General features: G+C 40.6%; 1 protein-coding gene across 1 annotated transcript; it reads right to left on the bottom strand.

Annotated features, from left to right (window-relative positions):
* Positions 1-670: 670 nt before the first annotated feature.
* Positions 671-27,916, bottom strand: MSR1 (macrophage scavenger receptor 1). Its single transcript, XM_044299520.1, has 10 exons — positions 27,758-27,916; positions 27,502-27,617; positions 27,030-27,137; positions 23,579-23,928; positions 21,955-22,141; positions 18,874-18,945; positions 10,436-10,498; positions 8,462-8,554; positions 4,913-5,095; positions 671-947 (listed from the first exon to the last, which is right to left on the bottom strand). Exons 2-10 carry the CDS (start codon positions 27,605-27,607, stop codon positions 814-816), a joined length of 1,296 nt encoding a protein of 431 aa, XP_044155455.1. The 5' UTR covers positions 27,608-27,617; positions 27,758-27,916; the 3' UTR covers positions 671-813.

A 27,916-nucleotide genomic window follows, 5' to 3' on the forward strand; every position in this document is an offset into this window, starting at 1 on the left:
CCCCTACCGTGAATGCCGTAAAAAAAATAAAAATAAAAAAAGACAAAAATTGCTAAATTATACTTAGTTGCCACTGAAAAAACTTAAAAACAAGCAACACAACTCCATAGAAAGAAAAATAAAAAACTTATGGGCCTTGCGAAGTGGCAATGCAAAAAGATTTTATTCCTTTTTAAAAAAAAAGCGGTTTTACTGAACAAAAGTAGTAAAACATAAAAAAACTATATGTATACTATATATCGCTGTAATTGTACTGACCCAGAGAATAAAGATAGGTTATTATATTATTTATGCCAAAAAATGAACGCCGTAAAATCTAGAACGTAAAAAACTCAGTGGCAGTATTGCTGTTTTTCCCATGTCCCTCCCAGAAAGAGTTAATAAAAGTTAATCAGAAATTGTGCCATTAAAACTACAACTTGTCCTGCAAAAAACCTGCAAAAAACAAGCCCTCATACAGCTATTTAGGCAGAAAAATTAAAAAGTTATAGCCCTTGGAAGGCGACGATGAAAAAAGAAAGAAAAACGCTTGGCCAGTAAGGCTCAAAACAGGCTGGTCACTAAGGGAATCAGCAACAGCTAGTATGTGCGTATGAATTAATACCATTTATTCTCCCTCTTCGACTGTAAAACACGCTCCTTTTTCAAGACATACACATGCACAGATCTAGCCATTTTCAATCTTTTAATTTTTGAAATGTTACAATTGTAGGTGAATATAATATTATAATTGCTATACTGTTCCTCTGTAGCTATTTACGAGTTTATTGGTAAGTATGAAAGCATTGTCAGTACATGTGAAGAATTCTTTGTTTATACAGTGCATTGAACTCCAGCGTCTTCACGATGACTGCAGTTTGTTTTTCCCCAGGGACTGGCTCTACACTCTTTGATGGAGCTTTCTGTTCCAGAACAGTTAACATCGTCCATCCATATTCGGCCAGTTCCTGTATGCAAAATAATTATTCAGTTATTCACACAAGAAAATCACGCATCACTGACTTTCACTTTAGCTAGTGCAAAACTAAAACTTGCTAATACCAAACAATCATATTTTTGAGCAAAAGTATATCTATCATAGTGGAAAACCATGAGGTTGCTATAGGATCCTTGAAAAAAGGGGGGCTCAGCTTTTGTTAGTATTGCTCCCTTTACTACTAGGTGGCAAGAACCTGTACAGAACTCCTCTCTTCATCTGGGACATGGAGGGGACAAACACCTAGCCAATATTTCCTGGGTGATCAGACTTGGGACCATAATTAGCTTGCATTCTATTCCATGATATTTGCTAAGAGGTCTTCTCCACCTTTATGGCGATTCTTGAGTCTTTTTCGGCACAAATGTTACTTGCAAGTTTTTGCTACTATTCCAAAACAACCCTAACTCAGGTATCTGATAACTTTACTAAAATGTTTCCTCACAGGGCATACCAGCATCTTTTACAATTATAGATTAATCTGAATTTGCTAAATAAATGGTATAAATACATCAGAAAATACTGCCTGTTGTGTGACAGGCTAATGCTTTAATCAACTTGTGAATTGTAATCGCCTTCAATAGGTTGCAGAAACATGAGAATTAAATTGAAGGTCCACAAAACCACTAGAAGACCTCCAACGTGGTTCCAGATAAACAGATTACTTCTTCTGCTCTAAATGTCCTTTTTTGCATCTTTCACATCACGTTATGTCTCTGTGACTACTTAGTTTCCTGACAGACCCACCTATCAAACCCACAGACAATGATTTAAATGAAATACTGATGTCCTATATAGGTTATATTAGTATTCAATAGGTGGGGGCTGACTCCCAGCACCCTGACAATCAGCTGTTGAATCACTGCAAGTTGTATAACCACTGTGCCTTGTTTTGTAGCTTAAAGAGTCTCTAAACAATAAGAAAGTTATATATTCTAGTTGGCCATGCTTTCACTTATGTATATGCGCTGCCCTTTGACGTCTCACTCCAGTCTGAGTGACACACTCTCCCGTTGAAAGCTATGGTACAACGTAGTCTCGTGAGAAGTCCTGGTTCTCATGAGATCATGCTGCATCAGAAGGCTGTGTGACGGAGAACATCAGAACATCCCTTAGAAGAGAAGTAACTAGCCACACCTCTGTGGCTAGCCACTTATGATTGATGTGTGTGTGTTACCAGAAATCTCAGGGGACATTCCTGCAGAATGGGGAGGGGTGCATATTCATAACTGAATGCATGCTATGCTCAGGAAGCATGGCCAGCTAGAATATATAAATATCTCACTTTTTTTTAGATTGATGACAGATCCTTTTTAACTTGACTAATGAAAAAGAAATCACAAGCCATCGAAGAGTTCACTCAGACTCTGTCGCCCCATCAAACATCTGATGTGTAGGATTCCCCAGAGCTGGTCCCCCATCAATCTGATATTGATTGCCTATCCTGTAGATAGGTCACCAATCTTTAAGTCCTAGACAACCCCTTTAAATAAGGGCCTGGAAGAGATTGGTACAAGGTGGCTTCCGTGGAGCAATGCTTGGAGCTAGGGATTCTATTAGATAGTTAAAGGGTATTTTGTGGAGAAATGAGGCTTTAATAGTTAATGCAGAGCATAAATATTCCAATAATTCTTCAAGCTGAAATCATTCTACAACTGTCAATAGAAACCCAAAGACGTCATTAGACATAATTGGGCTGTCACATCAACATAATGCATCAACTTGTGTGTTGTCTACTCACAACATTCAAGCACTTGTAAATGAGGAATTTTAATTCCCTACAGATTATTGTCCAAATACCATCTGCAATAAAATTATTACAAATTTATACCATACAATGCAGTTGCTTATGGCACTGTTACTAATGTAATAATTAAAGCATGGATATTTTTATCTCATTATTATTTTTTTGTGCATTTAGTGGGCGTGTATTAATCCACCTTCAGTCTACTTGCCCTAGTATCAGCTTTGTGCTGCAGATAGAAGCAATTTATTGTAAAAAAGATGAGAACCTCAATATCTTTATTTAAAATGTCTGGCAGTTTTTGTTCCACAGCCTTCCATTTCAGCATATACAGTGGATATAAAAAGTCTACACACCCCTGTTAAATGTCAGGTTTCTGTGCAGTAAAAAAATGAGACAAAGATAAATTATTTCAAAACCTTCCAACTTTAATGTGACCTATAAACTGTACCACTCAATTGAAAAACAAACTGAAATATTTTAGGTGGAGGGAAAAAAATAAGTGTGCACACCCTCTTATAACTGTGGATGTAGCTGTGTTCAGAATAAAGCAATCACATTTAAAATCATGTTAAATAGGAGTCAGCATACACCTGCCATCATTTAAAGTGCCTCTGATTAACCCCAAATAAAGTTCAGCTGCTCTAGTTGGTCTTTCCTGAAATTTTCTTAGTCGCATCCCACAGCAAAAGCCATGGTCCACAGAGAGCTTCCAAAGCATCAGAGGGATCTCATTGTTAAAAGGTATCAGTCAGGAGAAGGGTACAAAGGAATTTTCAAGGCATTAGACATACCATGAAACACAGTGAAGACAGTCATCATCAAGTGGAGAAAATATGGCACAACAGTGACATTAGCAAGAACTGGACGTCCCTCCAGAATTGATGAAAAGACGAGAAGAAAACTGGTCTGGGAGGCTACCAAGAGACCTACAGCAACATTAAAGGAGCTGCAGGAATATCTGGCAAGTACTGGCTGTGTGGTACATGTGACAACAATCTCCCGTATTCTTCATATGTCTGGGCTATGGGGTAGAGTGGCAAGACGAAAGCCTTTTCTTACGAAGAAAAACATCCAAGCCAGGCTAAATTTTGTAAAAACACATCTGAAGTCTGTGGGAAAGCATGTGGGAAAAGGTGTTATGGTCTGATGAAACCAAGGTTGAACTTGTTTGGCCATAATTTCAAAAGATATCTTTGGCGCAAAAACAACACTGCACATCACCAAAAGAACACCATACCCACAGTAATTCATGGTGGTGGCAGCATCATGCTTTGGGCTGTTTTTCTTCAGCTGGAACTGGGGCCTTAGTTAAGCTAGAGAGAATATGAACTGTTCCAAATACCAGTCAATATTGGCACAAAACTTTCATGCTTCTGCTAGAAAGCTGAACATAAAGAGGAACTTCATCTTTCAGAATGACAATGACCCAAAGTATACATCCAAATCAACAAAGCAATGTCTTCACCAGAAGAAGATCAAAGTTTTGGAATGGCCCAGCCAGAGCCCAGACCTGAATCCGATTGAAAATATGTGGGGTGATCTGAAGAGGGCTGTGCACAGGAGATGCCCTCGTAATCTGACAGATTTGGAGTGTTTTTGCAAAGAAGAGTGGGCAAATCTTGCCAAGTCAAAATGTGCCATGCGGATAGACTCATACCCAAAAAGACTGAGTGCTGTAATAAAATCAAAAGGTGCTTCAACAAAGTATTAGTTTAAGGGTGTCCACACTTATGCAACCATATTATTTTATTTTTATATTTTTGTGTGTAGACTTTTTATATCCACTGTACCTGTATGTAGACTATCTTGCTTTCTGTTTTACACAGAACAGTCAGGTTGCTGCTGTTACGGCTCGATGTATAGCCCTCATCTGTGAACTCCTGGTATCTCATAAACAATCATTATAGATAAATTATTATCAAAATGATAGGAATATGGCTTAAATCAGTGTTAATGAGCTACCAGGAGTTCAGAGATAAGGACTATACATAAGCAGTCAGGACAGTAGACCAGTGTAAAACAAAAAGCAAGATACTCTGCAGATACAATATACCCAAACTGAAGGCTGTAAAGCAAAAATAAAGACCAACTGAAATTAAACTATCTCTAGCCCCACATGAATAAAATGTAATAATAAAAAAAATTGCCTCCAAAGCCTTTAATGAGAAATCCGTTTATAACATTCTTACCTTGGCCAAACCTCTGATCTAGAATGACTTGAAAAACACCTGAATATCCCAACATCCTGCATACCACTGCACCGTCTTTTAGATCCCAATGATCGTCGCACACAGTACCCCATTCTCCAAGATGAAACACTTCAACTCTTCCTTCATTAGGAATTCTCCCACCAACAAGTCGTACATTAGAATCTGTAAACCAGACAATTTAAGAATGTTACCTGTATATCAGGTGGTTGTAGGTAGGTACACCTACATTTCTAGAATATATCGACATTTAAAACAAGTGTTGTGTACTAATGTGATTGATATTAGTCTCTGGGCAGATTGTCAATCTCTGGAAAAAGCAAGAGCAGAACTCCCGCATGATATACCTGAAGGTATTCGGGACAGTGTGGACAAGTGACTATTTGGCATTTGGCTTTCATTTGAACTGTGATAAAAACTGAACTGCTATCACATCAACAAAATGGAAATAATAGAAAGGGTCAGTTGGTCTGTTAGCAATAGAAGAAAAGGCCAAACGTGCAGAATGTGTCCCCATTAAACAAAATAGAAGTTACAAAAACCTTAGCAATCACATAAAAAGAATCTGGACCTACTGTATCATCAGACATAAAATATTTTGGTGGTGTATACTGTAATCAAACATTTTGTAATAATTTGTAGTGGTGGTGGTGGCTACTCTCCTATATAGCCTATGGTATGGTGCTACGAACCCAGGGAGAGGACACCCTACCTCTCAGGACTAGATTGGGAATAAAGAATTGTGTTTGGGCGAGCACTCTACCAAAAAGCACACATTTATTGAAAGTAAATTGCAATATAAAACTAGTTAAAAAACAAGTTAAAAAACACAAGTAAAATACATCGATATAACCACAATGGGGTAGATGGATATAGATCAATGTCCATAAAGGGCTATTCAATCCTCTGGCATGAGTGGTGTCTAGAGTTCTTTATAGGACCTTCTGATATGGCCTTAGTTTCCAGCAGAGGTCCACTATGACCACAATAATAGGTGATAGATGTTATAAATGCCTATACAGCGCTGAAGAGGATTCTTGCGATCGACTAATACTTTTAATATTTCAATCCCGAAGTATTTTTATCAGAAGAAAAGGATAACTGTGTTCTCGGCTAAACCTGCCGCTTTGTAGGAATAATCCATGTGTGTCCGCGATATTTGTCGGGGAGCGGGTGAGAGATACCGGGTGATGTATGAGACACCGGCGTCTCACGTTGCTCTCCTCGATGGCCGCGTTCAGTAGTCCTCGCGGAATTGCACTTACGTGGCTTCCTGTTTAGTCCGGTAGTGACGTCTTTCCTATATTCGATTCGAAGATTTGGAAATTCGATTTTTCGAATATTAAAGTCCTGTCTGCCTGGCCATGCGACTAAAGAGATTTCGACAGGTGTATGGTGTTTACCCAGACGCGTTTCAGAAATTTATAACTATCCCTTCCTCAGTGGTTACGCTACACCTGTCTGTGTACACCTTATATACTCCACAGAGCTGTCGTCAAAACCTGGACCAAACCTCGGGATTTGGTACTTCCGATTTTGTAAAATTCGATACCTCCGATTTCTAGGACATCCGATTTTTTAAAGTTTATATTTATCGGAGACCTCCGATTTTTTTCCTTTTTTTCTCCTTCAACTTTCGATGATTTCTAGATATATTTTCTTTGTTATACTTTTCTCACAGATTCATATATAAATAATAGAATATTAAGGGAGGAGAATACATTCGTCAAATACCTCATTTGTGGATACATCCTTTTTTCATCATGTATAATACAATAATTTACACTAAGTAAAATCTTTTAATAAAATGTTGGAAATATATTTGAATATTAAAAAATATATATATTTAAATATTAAAAATAATAAAAACAAGATATATTTAATTATTAAAAATGTGGATTGTTTCTTGCAGTCTCAACGTGGGGTACTGATAATTAATGATACACTATACTCCACATATTGGGCTTACACAAATATTTCATTTTCGGAAGATAACAGTGGTGTTGATGATGACAATAATGGTGATGGTAGTGACAACAATAGTAGTAACAACAACAATAGTGACAGTGGTGGAGTCGGCAGGAGGCCTCAGATCGAGGGAGGGTTGCAGTGCTGATACACGTCCAGACCTACGACCCTCCATTGAACCGGGGACACCCCCATACAAAAAGGCGAACAATTCCAGCTCCGAATTTAATCCTGATGGTAACAGGCTCCCAAACTCGTAGATTCGCCGGGACTCCTTCCTGGACATTTGTTTGATGAAATTACCTCCTCTCCAGTGTTGGTCTACCTTTTCCAGCGCCGTAAAGACGAGACTGGCCGGGTCACTGTTATGGACCTCCCTGTAGTGTTTAGACAGGGAATATTTTTCATAACCTTTCTTGATGTTGGCTATATGTTCAGCCAGTCTCGTCTTTAATAATCGTTTAGTTCTACCAATGTATTGTCTATTACAAGGGCACTGGATCAGGTAGACCACACCGGTAGAGTTGCACGTAAGGCAGTCTTTGATATCCCAGACAAATGTATTCTGTGTAGAGGGGACTGTGGTAGTCTTACGGGGTTTGTTGTTAATTTTGCATGCAATACATTTGCTGCATTTGAAAAACCCCTATAAATCCATCCAAGTCCCCTGCCTTACGTGCAACTCTACCGGTGTGGTCTACCTGATCCAGTGCCCTTGTAATAGACAACCACTGAGGTAGGGATAGTTACAATTCCCGAAACGCGTCTGGGTAAACGCCATACACCTGTCGAAATCTTTTTAGTCGCATGGCCATGCAGACAAGACTTTAATATTCGAAAAATCAAATTTCCAAATCTTCGAATCGAATATAGGAAAGACGTCACTACCGGACTAAACAGGAAGCCACGTAAGTGCAATTCCGCGAGGACTACTGAACGCGGCCATCGAGGAGAGCAACGTGAGACGCCGGTGTCTCATACATCACCCGGTATCTCTCACCCGCTCCCTGACAAATACCGCGGACACACGTGGATTATTCCTACAAAGAGGAGGTAAGCGGCAGATTAGCCGAGAATACCGTTATCCTTTTCTTCCGAAAAAAATACTTCGGGATTGAAGTTCGACATATTAAAAGTATTAGTCGATCGCAAGAATCCTCTTCAGAGCTGTATAGGCATTTATAACATCTATCACCTATTATTGTGGTCATAGTGGACCTCTGCTGGAAACTAAGGCCATATCAGAAGGCCCTATAAAGAACTCTAGACACCACTCATGCCAGAGGATTGAATAGCCCTTTATGGACATTGATCTATATCCATCTACCCCATTGTGGTAATATCGATGTATTTTACTTGTGTTTTTTAACTTGTTTTTTAACTTGTTTTATTTTGTAATAATTGTTTTACAAAGTGACAACTGTAAGGTCCCACTTGTTTCTGGATCATATTAGATCATAAAGGATGATCCTATCAGTCTTGAATCTTTGTAGAAATATAAGCTATCATGCCAATATACAAAAATCCTAATATCAATCCATAGTTAAAAGAAATATTTCATACCCCTCGTTACAGATGGAGATGCAGACAGAGTTGTTTTGGTTGGTGATGCCACTTGTCCGCTTTCCCCTTTCTCACCTTTAACACCGGGCAGCCCTACAATAAAAAAAATTCTCTTAGTATTCAAAAATATTTCAGGAATATACACATTCGTAACTTGTCCTAGACTGTGTGTGAATGAATTAGGAAAATTCTAAAGCTCGGCTTACACATTGCAGTAATTTGCTGTGTGGCCAATGTTTTTGTGATGTGTTTTTTTGGCCATGTGAATTTTACAAGTGATACACGTTTTAACATGTTTAGGCTACTTTCACACTTGCGTTCAGAGCGGATCCGTCTGAGACGGATCCGCTCATATAATGCAGACGGTGGATCCGTTCAGATCGGATCCGTCTGCATTATATTGTAAAAAAAATTCCTAAGTGTCAAAGTAGCCTGAACGGATCCGTCCAGACTTTACATTGAAAGTCAATGGGGGATGGATCCGTTTGAAAATTGAGCCATAGTGTGTCATATTCAAACGGATCCGTCCCCATTGACTTACATTGTAAGTCTGGACGGATCCGTTTGCCTCTGCACGGTCAGGCGGACACCCGAACTCTGCAAGCAGCGTTCGGGTGTCCGCCTGCTGAGCGGAGCGGTGGACAAACGCTGCCAGAATGATTCTTTCTGAGCGGATCCGCATCCACTCAGAATGCATTAGGGCTGGACGGAATCGTTCGGGGCCGCTTGTGAGAGACTTTGAACGGAACTCACAAGCGGAGCCCCGAACGCTAGTGTGAAAGTAGCCTTACCTGTAAAAACTAGGCAGCCAAAAACTGCCCCAAGTGCTTGAAATTTTGTGTGTGGTGATTGGCCAGCCTAATTGAGATCCACTGAGGAGTGGATGCATTTGTATACAGCCCTATGATCAAGTCTGCCATCATTTCTATACTTCACACATGTGGCAGAGCAGCACCCGGATTCCCCATGGTCATGTTGAGCCATGTGCCACTGGTTTATAGAATGTCTCTGTGGGAAATGCCTCCATAATACAGCATCTGGTGGAGCTACATCTTTCTCTTTTTTAAATGTGTATGCCTCTCTATAAAGTAGTAGTTGTATTAAATTGTCTATGAAACAGTTCAAAGAATACATTTCAGATATATTTCTTTAGTAAGATACATCCTCTGAAATGAATCAAAATTTCCACATTTCTGCCCTGAGTTTTGATGACACTATACAGCATTGAAGTTCAGAGCTCCATCACTAAAGTCCTCACAAAAATCTGTGTGGACAATGCCTAAAGAGCTCTTGACACCTTGGAGTCCGATCACCAATAAATACAGAATGCTGCAGGAACTCTTGAAAAAAGGGTCTGTGCTTCATGGGGACATCACCACTCATGTCCTTGAGTTGTAGTGTTGCAGTTCAGCCCCATACAAATTCCAATGCCAGCCACAGCTTATGGTCAAGAGTGGCATTCATCAGATAATACCAGTCTCTTTCCTTTTTCTAATCTTGTACAACTTCTTTAAAAATTGTAACCACAATTTTTTCTTGCAATTTCAAAAGACCCTGAACTACAAATCTGCTTAAAGGGGTATTCCCATGGCATTTTTATAGGGTGTTAGAGAGATCTGCCTGCTCCAGATAGAATGGAGAGCACATTGTACATGTGCAGTGTCCTTTTCATTCACTGCTATGCAATTTCCAAAAATAGCAGTGAGTACACTGCCAACCGACTATTTTTGGAAGTCCCATGATGTTGTATGGGGGGTGACCGCACATGCACATCTTCCTCTCCATTGGCATTGGGCGCTGATCTGGACATAGGTGTGGGTCCCATCTCTTAAAACCATCTGACATTTATGGTATATTCTATGAATATGCTATAAATGTCCCAGATGGTAATACCCCTTTAGTTAAATTTACATGTAGTTAATACTGTAGATAATGTCATACCATACATCCTATATATAACTGTACCATGCTCACCTGGCAGTCCGTTTAATCCTGGCATTCCAATTATCCCTTGCTCTCCCTTTATTCCACCTAAACCTGTAAACGAAAACGTGCACAATAATTTTGAATGTTGTTTTTAATTACATTCTGTGTATATATCTATTTATATATAAAATATGTTGTAAATTAAGCCCATACATCTCCTTATTTATTGTACTTATTGAAACCTGCATTAATATTTCATCTATATCTCAATCAATACAATTATCCACCACCATGGACAAATAGAATCAGGAATGTTAACTAATACGAGCTGTCCTCTGTGTTCCTGTGTCTCAAATAGTTAAATAATTTAGTGTGACATGCTGTCATTTTATAGTTTGTGACTCATATGACTCACTATACACCATCATTTTATAGTGTGTGAACAGAGGTTAAGCCTGTCAAGCACTAATGTTATTTATCTGGCAAGAAAATATAATCCAGACCAGAAATGAGAATGATAGAATAGCCTGTGGCATGGAGACACATGCTAGAGACAGAGATAAGTTCACTAAGTGTTTTTTGCCAATATGAGGTGAAAATGTAACACTATCTCCTAGAAACACAATAAAATCCATGTTGAAGGCTTATGACATGCTCCATACAGTTTACCATTACTTCTTTGTACAGACTGTTACTGATCAGCTGTTTTGAGAAGGCAGTGGCACTACTATGAGCACTGCTGCCTTCTCACAGCTCACCAAGCACAGCGCCGTACATAGTTTAGAGATGAGCGAATTTCTCAATCAGGTTCGATCCAAATTTATTTGTGGCGAATCACATTAAAAAACTGCTATTTCCTGGCTGCAGAGAGCCTTTATAGTGGTGTAGAACACTGTGCCTTGCAGTAACATGCATAGGGAGTCTGCTGTGGTAGTGAAATAATACTGTGAGTCAGTTTGACATGCAGATGACAGGCGTCGCTCTTAGAATCACTGCACACTTCACATATTTGGGCAAAACTGACCAAATAACTCAAGTGTGAACTCAGCCTTAAAGGTCAAGAAGAAGCGCACTCCTTTTACACCGTCGTCAGTTGATTCCACATAGATGTCTACAGAACCTGTTCTATTTATTGCTTTTACAAGTAGAGCCCCCCTTGCAAAAGTAAAAAAAAAAAAGCAGTGGATCAAAAACAGAGATGCCATGTGAATGGAATATTTGCATGTCTTCTGTGTTTTGTACCCACTCCTGCTTTTAGCTACCAAATCATAAGCCAATTCTGGCTTACAACCGTTACATAGACAGGATTCGTTTTGCGTCTCGTTTTTTCCTTCCTTCTGACAGATCGGAAGAAGGGTCAAATAAATGATGATGTCAGCCAGGCCAAAAGGCTAAATAGTGTCCCAGTCATGAAGTGGGGAGAGTGGGGACAGCATGAGAAGTCCACAGAGTGGCCCTATGACATAGTGGCGAGGTGGAAGCAGCATGAGGAGACCACAGAGTGGCCCAATGACAGAGTGTGGATGTGGCGGCAGCATCAGAAGACCACAGAGTGGCAAGGTGACATAGTGTGGAGGTGGCAGCAGCATCAGCAGACCACAGAGTAGCAAAGTGACATAGTGTTGAGCTAGCAGCAGCATCAAGAGACCATAGAGAGGCAAGGTGACATAGTGTGGAGGTGGCAGCAGCACCAGGAGACCACAGAATGGCAAGGTGACATAGTGTGGAGGTGGCAGCAGCATCAGGAGACCACAGAGTGGCAAAGTGACATAGTGTGGAGGTGGCAGCAGCATCAGGAGACCACAGAATGGCAAGGTGACATAGTTTGGAAGTGGCAGCAGCATCAGGAGACCACAGAGTGACCCGGTGACAGAGTGGGGAGGTGGGTGGCAATATCAGTACCAGCTGAAGATGGTGAGTGAAAGAAGGAGAACTTGGCATCAGATGTGTAGCATCAGGTGGATGGCAACATCACAATAGTAGCTGAGGCAGTTAGCCAGAAGAAACCTGTCTCTTTTGTCAAAGTGTTGGTGTGGCACCATGATGGTCTAGTCTGATGCATCAGGCATTGGTGGGTTGAAATCCTGGCTGATCCACGATCTTGACAAAGGTCAATCTCGCCACATTTTGGGTGGACAGGCGAGTTCTTATTGGGGTAACTATGGCCCCCGCCGCACTAAACACCCGCTCTGATGCAACACTATTGGCCGGGCAGGACCGCTTTTTGAGGGCAAACTCTGCCAGTTGCAGCCACAATTCCAGTTTGACAGCCCAGTAGTCCAGCAGATCTTAAATGTGGGGTGGCATGGTGCTGTCCAAGTATGCCACCGCCTGCTGGTTCAGGTCCTGCTCCAGGTCTAGCTGCTGTTGCTGCTAGTGAGTAGTTTCTTCACTAGGCGGGTGAAGAAAGTTACTCATCAGCGACTCTAGACTCAAGTTGCTGCTAATGGAGCTGGAACTGCTCCTACCCCCCCACCCTACCACAGCAGCCATGGCAGAACACAGAGGGCACCCCCAGTCAGACCTTCGAGAGGATGGACAAAGGTGCAGATAGGCAGCAGCCAACTTACTACGTAGGATGTCTCTATAGTAGTTCAGTTTGTCGTCCCTCTCAACGGGTGTAAAAAAGGCCCCCATTTTGAACCGGTAGCGAGGGTCCAACAAGGTGGATAGCCAGAATTCATCCCTCTGCCGAATGGTGGCAATTCAGCTTTCACTACGCAAGCAAGTGAGCATGCATTGGGCCATTTGTGCAAGTGACTCGGAGGGCTCCCTTCCTCTATCTCCACTGCATACTGCCATGGTGTGTCTGGGTCCTCTGCCTCATCTTCCTCATCGCCTGTCACGGCCTTTGGTGTGCGCGGTGACACGGTTGCCATGCATGCTGTTGCCTGCGGCAACATGTTGTGGTTCCAGCATGTAGGTGCCTCCTCCTTTCTCCTAGGGCCTTTTTCTGTCTGGTGCCGGAGGGGTTAATTATCTAGCTGTTGGACATACTGTCACAGTACCTCCCACCATACCATTTAAAGCAGATGGACAAGCAACCAGGCCAGAGGCTGGGATAAGGGAGCAGGTCACCTCCTATAATATTCCTAATCCTCGCCCTAACTACTCACCGTATGAATGGACCTGGATGGTAGGACGGATCACACCCAGTAAACCTAGGTCCTTGAGTCGCCCTGATAATCCCTGAAATAAAGAAAGGGCAGAGACGACCTGTTCATCCCAGACACGGATGAACAGGAGTCTGCACCAGCCTAGCTGAAAGGAAAAAGTGGAGACTGTATACCAGAACTGGATCAGGTAAGCACACCATACAACACACTTACCTGCCGCATCAACACCGACTGGAACCAGAGCATGAGTACTGATGCCCACAACCCATAGAGGACACAGTACAAACAACCACACCCAGGTAGCCAGCACACAAGTTACTGCCTGGAAACCCCCATGCAAAACAGACACATAGTGGCCCTAGGCAGAGCTGCATACAGATTTGTACTTAGGCCCTGATTTCCCTATAAGGCCCTGGAATAAGTATAAGATCAGAGACAACCCATTCCTCCCCAGATGGACAAATGGAAGTCTCTGTCTCAGGCCCAAATACAACAACAGGGAATATAACAAATACAAACAAACGCAACACTTAACATCTGTAGAGATGGAAGAACAGGAACACCAGAGAGGATCTCGCACAAGCTCAGCCAAACCCAAATGAAGCTATCTACCGCATAGTCAAAAGGGTGGGGTGAGACTGTAAAGGGTAGAAGTGATGACCACTGAGCAACAGCTGAGAAAAGGGAAGTGGTCATTAACCCTATTAACACTGAATCAAGAGAAATCAAGGAGGTTGTTGATTTCCTGACATCAGTCACCTGAGGGACAGTGACAGTTCCAGGACATAAATCAGTGAAATGACGTTGTTCATCCTGAAGTTATGGCGACTGACAGATAACGTGGCCTCCTTAAAGGGCCTGAGCAAAAGGCAGGTGTCAGGCATGAGCTGCCACTGGCTGACATCGAAGTTACACAGAGGGGTACTCCTGTCCGCTTGGATCATCAAGAAATCGTTTATGGCCTTTCTCTGTTCGTATAGTCGGTCCAACATATGGACGGTGGAATTCCAATGGGTGAAAACATCTCATATCAGCCTATGTTGGGGGATGCCGTTCTGCCGATGAAGCTCAAGGAGGGTGTGCTTTGCAGTGTACGAGTGGCTGAAGTGCATGCAAAGTTTCCTGGCCATTTTTAGGATGTCTTTAAGATGAGTGGAACACTTCAGGAACCGCTTGACAACCAGATTGAACACGTGCGCCATGCAGGGCCCATTGCTCAAGCCTCCTTGACACAGTGCCGACACCATGTTCTTCCTGTTGTTGGTCACCATGGTTCCGATTTTCAGTTGTCACGGAAAAAGCCAGGATTCGATTTCTTGATGAAGGACACGGGGCAGTTCCTCCCCTGTGTGACTCTGTTCGCCCAAGCAAACAAGGTGTAGACCAGCGTGACACTGCTGTGCCCTGCACATGTGGTATGCTGGAGTGGCACTGTGAATTGTCCCTGCAGTGGAGGCTGAGGACACCATGGAGGATAAGGAGGCAGAGGTGGACATTGTCGCAGGACCAATGGCGTGAGAACGTGGAGGCGGAAGCGGCGTCACCTGGCCAAGTTGCTGGTTTGGCTGTGCAGGAACCACATTTACCCAGTGGGCCGTAAAGGACATATATTGTCCTGGACCGTACTTACAGCTCCACACGTCGGCGCTGCCGTGCACTTTGGAAAACACCGACAGGCTCAAGGACTGGCCCACCTACATTCTACACACAGTTATACTACATTCTACACACAGAGGGATACACCAAATGGCAAAGGATTTAGGAAAACTAAATAAAGTCCTAACCTCAGTATCTGAGGAAAGGGATTTAGGGGTCATTATTTCAGAAGACTTAAAGGTAGGCAGACAATATCATAGAGCAGCAGGAACAAACCTTGGTGAGCGCACCCCTGAGGCGCGTTTCGCTCAGCTTCTGAAATGCGCGTCAGGGGTGCGCTCACCAAGGTCCCAAGGTTTGTTCCCCTTTACTTTTTCTTATATGTGTTTCCCATGCTGGTTATGATTTCTTATGTGTTGGATGCATGTTGCATGCTATTCAGCTGCTGCTGGGGTGGAGTATCCACACACTGCATCTATTCACACCTACAATACAGCCAGCATGGTAACAACTGTATTATCACTGAAAGCCCACATTTCCACCTGGCCTGTGTATGAGAAGTTTTCTCGCTTCAGCCATGTGGCTTACTCAGACTAGTAGGTGATGTGCGCTTGGGGGATAGATCCATATTGTGTAACCTTGGTGGGGCGCTGATTAGCAGTGCTGCCACATTACTGCTGCTATTCATATACTTATTTATGTCTATGGTTTTGTCTTTTATGTGATGAATTAATAAAATATTTTGTGATTTACGTATATGTGTGTTGTTGTTTATCGGATCTATCGAGTTGGTGCTCACACATGATTTTCTCATTGTTATTGAGAAGTATTTTGGTTATAATCATACGCCTCTGATCCATTGTCACCCACGGGTCTGCAGGTCCTCGGTCTCCTCATGTTCACAGCCATTTTGATATGGGTCATGTTACCGCAGCAGCCAATGAATGGCCACAGAAGTGTTGTGTCAGTGGGTCACCAATCACAGTTAGCAATTAGCAGCAGCTAAACAAAAGTTGATGCAGGGAGAACCGGGACCTGTAGAGCTGGCAGAGGAGCGATGATTGCCTGTGGGATTAAGGGTGCAAGCTTGAGATGTTTGGAGCATCCAGGCTAATGGGCCCCTTAAAGGGAACCTGTCACCAGTTTTATGGTGTCCTAACTAAGGGCAACATAAATAAGTGACTGATTCTCTTAGCAAAATGCTGGGTCACTTTCTTTAATTGACCAAGTCAATCTGCCAACATCTTGTATTGAAAAGCTCCAGCTGATAATGATGAGTCATGAATATTCATGAGCTCCTGTCTCTCCCCGCCCACCTGCTGCTGAATGACAGTTTGTTTCCATATGAACCAGCAGCAGGTGGGCAGGGGAGTGGCTATAGCTCTGAATTAAATATACGCTGGACTCAATGACATCACGCTGGACTCGAATCAGCTCATTAGCATGCGGCATCTTTGTGTGTATATTATGAGGTAACCATCTGTCACACCAGTAAGTGAATACATCTAAGGTACTTTTTAGTAGTTAATGATTGTATATAATTAGTTAGATTATAATCAAATATCCACATGACAGGTTCCCTTTAAGACATGACAGGTGATCACTGTAATATGTGACTACTCAATAACCAAACCTGTGTGTGTTTGTTTGTCTATTATATACTACTGCCTGGTTATCTAATCAAATAAACAATAGTTGCATGTAGTGTGTTGCTTTGAGATCATTGTGACAGTGTCCTAGCACAGACTCCTTCAGTAATCTTTTATGTTTACCCTCTGATCCAAAAAAGTATACAACTGGCATAGAAGAACTAGGAATGTCACTGGTCAATTATTGGTGCTCAGGGTTTCACTTCAAGGATGCTATTTCTGCCCTGTAAATGGTTGTACACTTCTGTGGTTCTCTGCTACCGATACTTTTACATTAGTATGGAGACCAAATTTGCACAAAACTATGCATTTAGAATGTAAGATATCATTCAGTTTCTGTTTCCACACATACTAGTGCTTATATTATATTAACCGATTAAGACAATATCTGACATTTCACATGGGTAATAGTCATACTGAATGTATTAGCTAGCTAGGTTTCACATCAAACACTCACATGATATATGACTTTCACATCTGGTCACAGTTACATAATATTGTATTTGTTAACTATATCAACTAGTCCTGGAAAATCCTACCAATGACAGCAGTTAAGCCTGTGGCTTAATTGCTTAGGTACCTGCCTCACAGCAGACATTCTAGAAAATAGGAATGAAACTTTGAAATACAGTTGCCCAAAAAAGTATGTGAAGCCTTTGGAATGATATGGATTTCTGCACAAATAAAATGTGATCTGATCTTCATCTAAGTCACAACAATAGACAATCACAGTCTGCTTAACCTAATAACACACAAAGAATTAAATGTTACTATGTTTTTATTGAACACACCATGTAAACATTCACAGTGCAGGTGGAAAAAGTATGTTTACATTGTGTGTTCAATAAAAACATGGTAACATTGAATTCTTTGTGTGTTATTAGTTTGAGCAGACTGTGATGGTCTATTGTTGTGACTTAGATGAAGATCAGATCACATTTTATGACCAATTTGTGCAGAAATCCATATCATTCCAAAGGGTTCACATACGTTTTGTTGCAACTGTATGCTAGCTAGATCAGAAATTGAAATGATACTCAATTTTGATATCTGACTTTAATCACTGGTCAGCAATTTTTGGCACATTTTTCTGTGCACAATATTGTATTTAAACTACACATCTTTCCAGTGAAACAACTCCACTTTGTAATAAGCCACACCTGTGTAAGATCAATACATGTGGGGTAGATCATGTGTGTCACTTTGTTGGTACAGATTTTCCCAGAGAGTCAGAATGTCCCCTATTAAGTGTATCTAATACTCTCTGTGACCCTGACCAGCGATGAAAGTCAGATATCAAAGTCAAACATCATTTAAATTTGTGATCTAGCTAGTGTATTTAAAACATTTTTTTTCTATTTTTTTTTTTTAGATTGTCTGCTGCAGGTTTTGATTGTGAGATATATACCTTAGCAATTAAGTAATAGGCTCAACTGTCGTCAATGGGTGGATTTTCTCTATGTGATCAGGTTAGCATATACAGTGTCTGAAACTTTTGTGACATTGACCAGTGAAGAAAATCAGATATCAAAATCAAACATCATTTGAATTTCTGATCTAGCTAGTGTATTTAAAAAATGTATTCATATTTATTCTACAGATTGTCTACTGCAGGTCTTAAACCCAAGACCTGCTGTATATGAGGCAGATACCTTAGCAATTAAGCCACAGGCTCAACTGCTGTCAATGTGTGCAAATGTTGGAAAAGCAGTATGATAAGAAACCACTTGCATGACGTAAAGTTCTGACTTACATGCTGACATTTTAATGACTCCTTACATCAGCACTAATGATTCCTAGAATTTACACAGTGGCAGATTTTATTTTTCATTATCACTTATGACTGCCATATTTGGTGCCAGAAAAATACCTTTCTCCCTTGAAACTATGAAAAAACTATGGTGCAATTAGCATCCGCAAACCCCATAGTGTTTTTATTTCTGGATCAGCACTGTAGGACTATAGGTTGGACTTGATGAACGAATGTATTTTTCCAACCTTACCAGTTATGTAACTATGATATTGCTCTCACCATTTATGTCACCTACCTCTTCAGTTTTGATCTTTCAAGTGCTAATGCCATCACAATTCTAAACTAGTTCAGAAACTGCATTAACTAGTGTACCTCTTGCTCCTGGTATCCCATTGATTCCTATTAAGCCTCTGTCTCCTTTTTCTCCTTTTGGACCAGGAGGACCTAAATTATAAAACACAAAAAAAAATCACGTAAAGACTATGGCAAAAAAGTGAAGAACCAATCATCTCTTCCCATAGAGCCGATTCTAAGGATAACATCACAATTTTTGCTTTTGGTATTATAACTTTTCTATATCACATATTAGAATTAAGCAATACCTGTAGCAATACGAAATTGATCTCATGTATAAAAACCAGTGCAGAGAGCTATGAGAGACCAAACTGATCATACTGGCATTACAGTAGCATTGAAGCGTTGATGTGCAGAAAACAAGGCTATAAAATGTAATAGTGATGAGTAGGAATATAGAAAGCTGTATATATAGGAGTTAATGGATTGAAGATTTTTCACAAAGGAGCGTCCAAGCATATTTGTACCCATGGTTGAGAATGCAAAATGCCACACCTCATCATATGGACTGTCAAGGAATTCATTAAAGGGGTTGTCCGGGATTGGGGACATTGGTTTAATTGTTTAACAAGGACATAAATATCTCCTACATGACTGTCCTTCCCTTCCCATACTTTTCTGATGTCCCGTATTCATTATGCAAATTCTCAGCCGGAAGTGAGTCTTTTCTCACATTCAGTGACATACCGGGTCCCTTTTGCAGAGCGAAGCCGGTTCTTCCACTTCGCAGGGAGCCCGGTGATGTCACCATCAGCAGCAGGCATTATGCAGAGTGCTCGGAGGGGCGGTACCTCGGTGGCAACAGATTGCGCTAAGCCATGCCCCTCCAGTCCCATGACGTCACCAGGCAGGGCGTGTTGTTTACAATGAATGAGGCAAGGGAACTATACGGAATATGATTTAAGGGGGGCGGATGCATGGAGGATGTGGCGATGTGTGGCAGTAGGCGGAATAACAATGAGGGGGCGGAGTCACAGCAGAGATGAGAGTCGTCTGAAAGCACGTAATGCCGCGCTGCGCTGGGACCCACAGTGCAGAGCGGCAGGAAGTTAGACAAAAATAAACAGAGATGTAAACAGTGCGTGGGGGACAGTCGGAGCCGTGTAGAAATGGTGATAATACCTTAAAACATATGGGGGGGACCTAGAATCACCTGTTAACAGTGAGTACTTAAAAAAAAAATTGATCCCGGACAACCCTTTTAATGATTACATGGTAAGCATAATTAACACCTGGTATTCCTGATAGTTTAGGATGGTGCATGGATAATGAGAAAATGTATCAATAATGTTATTTTATTTTCATACAGCCAGCAATATACTGTAGTTATATGGTAACATTATTTTTCCCTGCAGTGGCCACAAGGGGGAGCTTACTGCCCCCATAAAATAAATATTAAATCCATATGCAATGATTTTCTCCTAGTGGCAGCATAAAATGGGTTTCCAAATGCTAGGAAGACTTACCTTAGTGTACCTTAAAGGGGTAATCCGACACTAACAAGTGCTCCCCCGTTGCTTCTGGTCCCCACACTGCCGCTGCTGTTTCCTCCCATGCTCAGATGAAAACATATGGTGTCAGGGGGGCGAATAGCCAATGGCAGGCTCTGACGGGGACGAGCCTCCCTAGTGTCACTTGCGATGCTAGAGAGGCTGGTCCCCGTCACTACCTGCCATTGGCTCCCCACACCAGATGTTTCCTAATCTATCAGTAATGGCCATCAGGACATTGTACAATCATGCTACACATACCTTCATGTCATTTGGCCATTTATGGAATATCCAGGAAAAGAATGTTTAATACATGGTCACACTGCATACAGCAGGGAAGCGCTGCGTCATCATGAGAGTGGAGAGGGAACAGATTTTGGAACTTAGGAGCAGACAGCAGGGAAGGGGTGGCAGGCTTGTGTTCTTTCAAAATCAAAGCCTGCCCCGCTAGGCAATTAGGAGGTGTTTTTCCTGGACATTTGATAAAGAGCCAAACGACGTAAAGGTATCTCTAGCATGCCTGTATGTTCTGAAACCTGTCACCTCTCCTGACATGTCTGTTTTAATAGCTTCATGCATTCCCTATGTAATAACAATTCTGGATAATCTATTCTTGTGCCTCTATGTTGTGCCATTCCTTTATTATTTTAACTAGAAGTTATGAATGAATTGCTAGCAGTCTGCAGTAAGGGTACAGAGGGGAGGTAACAAGTTGGGGTGTGTACCTGCACGGTCTGAAAACGGTAGCACTGATTGGATAGAATAAGTCTGTGCAGGTACACCCCCCCAACTGGTTACCTCCCCTCTGTACCCTTACTGCAGACTACTAGCAATTCATTCATAACTTCTAGTAGAAATAATAAAGGAATGGCACAATATAGAGCCATAAGAATAGATGCTGCAGTATTATTATTACATGGGGAATGCATGATGCTATTAAGCAGGCAAGTCAGGAGTGGTGGAAGGTCCTCTTTAAATATTTCTTAAAACACTAGCTCAATAAAGTAATAGTTTATAGCAAAACTACACGTTTTACCATCTTATCATTTTTAGGTAAAACATTATATGCAGATTCTCAGCCACTAGAGGGAGCTTAAGAGCCTACTAGAACTGTGTTATTGTGTATGCAGTAAGCTCCTTAGCTCCCTCTAGTGGCCACTTTTTCAGAAGTGATCTCAGGCCAGACACCAATCAATCACATGTTTCTGACTAGGGCTCAGCAGTCCTTCCTTCCCACCTTCTTCTTCATCTTCTAATGGAGAATCAATGTTTGTGACCATTGGTCACACATTATGCTATGACTTGCTCTGCGAGGGTCTTAGACACCCTCATTCTCCTGAACTCACATCCCCCAACTTGCCTACAGTTCTGTTGTTATAAAGTTTTAGGTGTTTATAATCTACAGGTCTATTGGTTGGTTATTGTAACTATACAATGTATTCATTATGTAAGCTGCTCTGTGAGGCTTATTGCTTGATAAGTATGTGTGCTCATGTTAAATGTTGTATGTCATACCTAATTCATAATGAATAAATGTATTCAAAAGAAAAAATAAATAAAAAGCTTTGACCCATACAAGTGCTCCTCTTGTGTTTCTTAGAGACCTTACCTTGAATTATTGTTAAATTGTTCAGTTTAGCTGAATGCTCCCAGTCACGTAATTGGAGGTCATTTGTGATTTTATTCAGCGTTTTTACTTCCTCTTTCATTTCTTGTTCTAGGATGATATATTTTTGCTTTACATCCGTAAATTCTTTTGTGGCATTCTGAAAATATGAGTACTGTTGCCCAATTTCCTTTAAGGAAAACAGTTTAGTAATTAAAAAAGTTAAAAACATTATTTGTAAAAGCAAGTTTTCTTTATGCCTGAAATCACACATACAGTTTTTCTGACAGTTTTCTTTTCAGCCAAACACAAGAATCATTATTTCATTTATGTTTCCTTTTATTGGGTGTTTACTCCCAAAAAAAGTGTTTAAAAAATTTCCACTATTCCATAAAAATAATGCTGTGTGTTAAAGACTGTGTAAATTATGTAAAGAATAGTTTGGCAGTCCACTTGTCTGAACGTATCATGAAGAACCATATTATTATTTGAGGAACCTCTCCACTTATATTAGCTCATAAGTTGCACTGATTATTTTTTTTCCTTTCTATGTTTAAGCTTAAAGGACATCTGTCAGCAGATTTGTTCCAATGAAACTGGCTGACCTGTTGCATGTGCTCTTGGCAGCTGAAGGCGTCTGTGTTAAGGTAGATTTAGATGGCTAGATTTTCAGGAATTTGCGAACGCTCATTCCCGACAATCTGCTCATCTAAAGGTGCAACCGATCAACTGATGGACGAGCGTAAAAACTCGTTCATCGGGTGAAACTGTTGTTCATGTAGACCTAAAATATAATTTCTGGGGAGCAGATTGTACCATCTAAACAGCAATTTGTTGCCCAGAAACAATGCAGCTGTTATTGCGATCGGTTGTCTTCAAGTTGGTGATTATTTTACGTAAGTACAGCTTTCTCCTCCACTGAGTGAGCAGCTGAATGTCCGGAAGGAACGCTACCTTCTCTAAAATCGGCTTTAGCTTATCCCGCGTAAATCCATTTTTAGTCCAATGTTCATATGTGCCCGCATTGCTTAGAAAAATGAAGTTTTAATACATGCAAATGAGCCTCTGGGATCAACGGGGGTGTTGTCATTACTCCTAGAGGCTCAGCTCTCTCTGCAACTTCTCTGCCCAATTCGCTTGACAGAGCCAAGCAATGATAACTTCATCACACCTGGCCCTGACCTCCTAAAGTCAATCAAAGTGCAGAGGGCACAGCGGAAGTTGCAGAGAGAGCTGAGGCTCTATGACTAAGGGCGATGCCCCCGTTGCTCCTAGAAGCTCATTTGCATATATTAAAACATTATCCTCAGAAATGCAGGCACATATGAACATGGGACCAACACAGATGCCTTCAGCTGCCAAGTGCACATGTAACAGGTCAGCCGGTTTCATAGGTGCAAATCTGCTGACAGATGCCCCTTAACAATTTATTGGAAAACATAAAGCACTGTAATCAAATTCTCTAATATTTTCACCTCTACCTACTACATATTGCATTCACTATTGTAACCCACTTTTATTTTTTAGAGCCTCCAAAATAAGAAATGGATCAACTTTGCAAAAGTCTTGGTTACAAATATTTTACAATTGTGTGGCCACAGTTCCTATAGAGATGCTATGAACATACCTCCTCCATTAAATAGACCTTTTCAGAGATTGTTGTATTTATATATTCCATTTTCATTTTGCTATCATCTAATGAAGTTGTTAAGTGTTCAACCGTATTAAAGATGTTTTGTACTTTATTTTCCGTTTTTTCACACTGTAGTCTATTGCTCTTTAAGATTGCATTTAAGGTTTTCAGCTCTTTCAAGTTGAGTGAGGCTTGTTCTTTGCAATCTGAGGAGTTTTGCAGTAGGTCATGTATGAGCTGAGTGTAATCAGAGTTGTTGTTTGTCTCTAGTTCATTGTGATATTTTTCAGCATGAATTTTGTTTTGTACAATATGTTCCCCTGCTTCAGAAACAGCAACATGTTCTGCAAAACAGAGGACAAAACAAGCTCAAATTATACACATTTTTATACTGCACTTTAATTCTTACTGCAGTCATACTATCAGGATAAAATACAATATATATATATATATATATAAAATAGAAAAAATCGGACAGCACTCCAAACGGTTTCTTCAGTAAAACAGGTAGTGTTTCTTCACCCATGTGGTGGCAGCAAAAAAGCGACGTTTCGGCTCTACATGAGCCTTTCTCAAGCTTGAGAAAGGCTCATGTAGAGCCGAAACGTCGCTTTTTTGCTGCCACCACATGGGTGAATAAACACTACCTGTTTTACTGAAGAAACCGTTTGGAGTGCTGTCCGATTTTTTCTATTGTCTACAAGTGGGTAAGCTCCAGTTACCGTACTTTGCACCCGCTTTTGTTTTTTTCAAAGGTGGTGCTGCCAGTAGTTTTTTATACCGTGTATATATATATATATATATATATATATATAATGTCACGCACTTACCTGACATGTCTGGCCACACTATGGTGGCGTCGCTCTGTTTCTATGACTACCAGCCCCGCTGACAGTGGGGCTGCTCAACCTACGGTATCAGGAGCTGGAATGCTAGACTAATTTAAGATAAGTCTATCCCTGTACACTTCAGAATTCATCTGGCTGCTTCTTTTTTCAGTCATTAATAAACACAAGTGATCCAATGGCATTGGAAGCCATGCATGCTCATGCCACTACACTGCCTCCATTATAATTTACAGAGGACATAGTGTGCTTTGGATTATGAGCTGTTCCAAGCCTTCTCCATACTTTCTTTTTCCTATCATTCTGGTATGGGTTGATCTTAGTTTCATCTGTCCAAAGAATGCTGTTCCAGAACTGGGCTGGCTTCTTTAGGTGTTTTATGGCAAAGTGTAATCTGTCTATTCTATTTTTGAGGCTGATGAATGGTTTGCACCTCGTGGTGAACCCTTTGTATTTGCTCCTTAAAATAGACTTAGATACTAATACACCTACTTCCTTGAGAGTGTTCTTAACTTGGTTTGGATGTTGTGAAGGGGTTTTTCTTCACCATGAAAATGATTCTGCAATCATTCTGTTGTCTTAAATAGAAGTCTAGGCTTTTTTGAGTTCCCGAGCTCACCAGTGCGTTCTTTTTTTTTACCAGAATGTACCAAACTGTTGATTTAGCCACTCCTAACATTTCTACCATCTCTCTGATGGATTTCTTCTTTTTTTAAGCCTAATGATGGTCTGTTTCACTTCCACTGAGAGCTCCTTTGACTGTATGTTGTAAGTTCACAGCAACAGCTTCCAAATGAAAATGCTGCACCTGGAATGAACTCCAGACCTTTTACCTGCTTAATTGATTATGGATTAACAAGGGAATAGCTCATTCAACCCATCAAATAGCTTTTGAGATAATTGTCTGATTAATGTTGGTCCCTTGAAAAAGAGGCAGCTACACATTAAAGAGCTGTAATTCCTAATCCCTTCCTCTAATTAGGATGTGAATATATAGTTCAAATTAAAGCTGAGAGTCTGCACTTTAAGCCCATATTGATTATATAATGTTTGTTTGTATATGTTTTCGCAAACAGCTAAAATGCCAAAACTTATGTCATTGTCCAAATATTTCTGGACCTAACTGTATATACACTGTACATCTGTTCAAAATTGGAAAAAGTGGATATTTTATTGTATATACATATGCATATACAGGGTGGCCCACGAAAAAGTAGCCCACCTCCAGTGATAGTATGACAAGATGAACGAAAAAGTGTATTTATATTTTTTTATTACCTGAAAGTGGTCCCCATTCACGTCTTTGTATCTTCAGGCACGTCGGATTCTTTTGGCTGATATTGCTTGTAATGCTGCGGATAGTGTTTGTGATGTTTTCCTTGAGTTCATCCAGGGGATGTGGATTGTTAGCGAACACGTTTTGTTTTAAATTTGCCCACAGATAAAAATCGAATGTGAAAAAGTCTAGGGAACAAGGTGGCCATTACCCCTTGCTCACAGTTCGCTCATCCATAACCAGTTCATGAACCCGTGCTAGTGAGTCCAGCGAGGTGCAGCATGTTCCCCCATCTTGTTGGAAAAAGCAGGACATTTTTTATTCTGCAGTATCACAGTTGAAGAACTGCAAGCAGTATCAGCCAACATAATCTGATGTGCCCAAAGATACATAGAGGTAAATGGGGACCACTTTCAGCATATTTTGCAATAAAAAATAAAAAATCCAATTGCTTGATCATTTTGTCATACTATCGATGGAGACGGGCTACTTTTTCATGGGCCACCCTGTATATACAAAATACAAAAAACAATAAAAATTATTGAAAAGTGATTAACAAAAAAAAAAAAAGACCCAGGGTTACCCATGATAAGATGGTACCACCCTTAGAGACCAGTATACCTTATGATGCTTGTGATGGGTATACTACTAAATCAGTGGTTAGCACTTGGGTCCTGGTCTTGAATCTTACCAGAGGCAACATCTGCATGTGTTTGTATGTCATTCCTGTGCTTGAATAGAGGTCCTCTCCAGTTTGCATTATTATAAAGTTGGCATAAATACTGTACTTAGAGACTTGCTGTTCAGAACATATGAATAGTGTAGCCTCAGTCTTTGTCCTGTGCCATTGAGACCATATCTTTGCGTATATGTAATTTTCATATATACTAGATGGCCTTTATATGCTTCTTTTAGGTGGATCTCCTTTAAATGATCGTTTTACATTAACACTTAGCCCCCTATACACAGGAAAGGGAATCAGTGTCTGATGGGGGTTCGACCACTGGGATCCCTGTCAATCATAGGAATAGGGGTCTTATGTTTCCCAGTTTGAATGGAATAGTGGTCATGCATGTCTACTGCCACTCTACTCAACGTGACTGCTGAAGATACCTGAATACTGTGCTTGGCTATCTCTGCCAGTCCATAGAGGTAGCAGAAATGAGTGCCTGCCTCTTCATTGAAATGGTGTAACATGGTACGTCTGTTTTCATAATCGCCAGGGTTTGGACACCCACCTATGAGTCACTTATCCCCTATACTGTGGAAAACTCATTTAAGATATTTTTGGCATAATTACATTATACAAGTAGTTTTACAGTACCTTGTAGTTTTATAGAGAAGACAAGGTGGCCCAGGACAATAATATACAATATTACAATAGCTGCAAATGCAATCTTCAGTTTCTTTTCAATACTTTTCATGCAATTGCCTGAAAATAAGAATGCTTTTTTTTATTCTTAATTTATAAATATAAGATACTGTAAAATAGATTCACTTTTCAAAGAGTTGTATGTCTACTTAAAGATGTAGCCTAGGCTAATTGGCCAACACAAAGCGAATAAATGGACAAGTATTTTGGCATGTTACACATCAAATTAAATGATTTTCCAGAAAGCAATTCTAGATATCCAACACCCACAGAAAATGAACTCTTTTGATGAACTATTTATAACCCATTATTTATATGATGCCAAAATATTTTCGAACACTATGATAATAATAATACAAAACTATACTGAAAAACTATTCAAAACTCAATACTGAATCAAAATTATAACATAAGAAATACTTACATGGGATTAAGGATTTCATTGTCTGGCTATCCCATTGTTTGTTCTCTAGCTGGTCAAGACATGTAATTTCCTCATGATTTTCAGATGATTTTGACCACTTTGCCATTTATTAATGACTGAAATGACAGGAAAAATACTCAATAAAAAGCATGACTTTTTAAAATCTTGTCGTGATCTATGATTTCAATAAATCAAAGTTAACTTATAAAAAAATAGAGTGGATGGATAGCTGATATGTAGAACGAAGTCCTCTCACCTTTATGTGAAAAAATATTATATAGAAATTGAAGTATAGAATGCGGCTGCAGGAATTTGCGGCTGCTGAATGCTTCCTTGTGGCTTCTTTTTCTAAGTAAGGGAAATGACTCTCCATCTGACACTGAAGTTGCATGTTATGCATGTTATGCAATGTGAA

Source organism: Bufo gargarizans, chromosome 1, assembly GCF_014858855.1.
Source record: "Bufo gargarizans isolate SCDJY-AF-19 chromosome 1, ASM1485885v1, whole genome shotgun sequence".
NCBI classification, from domain to species: Eukaryota; Metazoa; Chordata; class Amphibia; order Anura; family Bufonidae; genus Bufo; species Bufo gargarizans.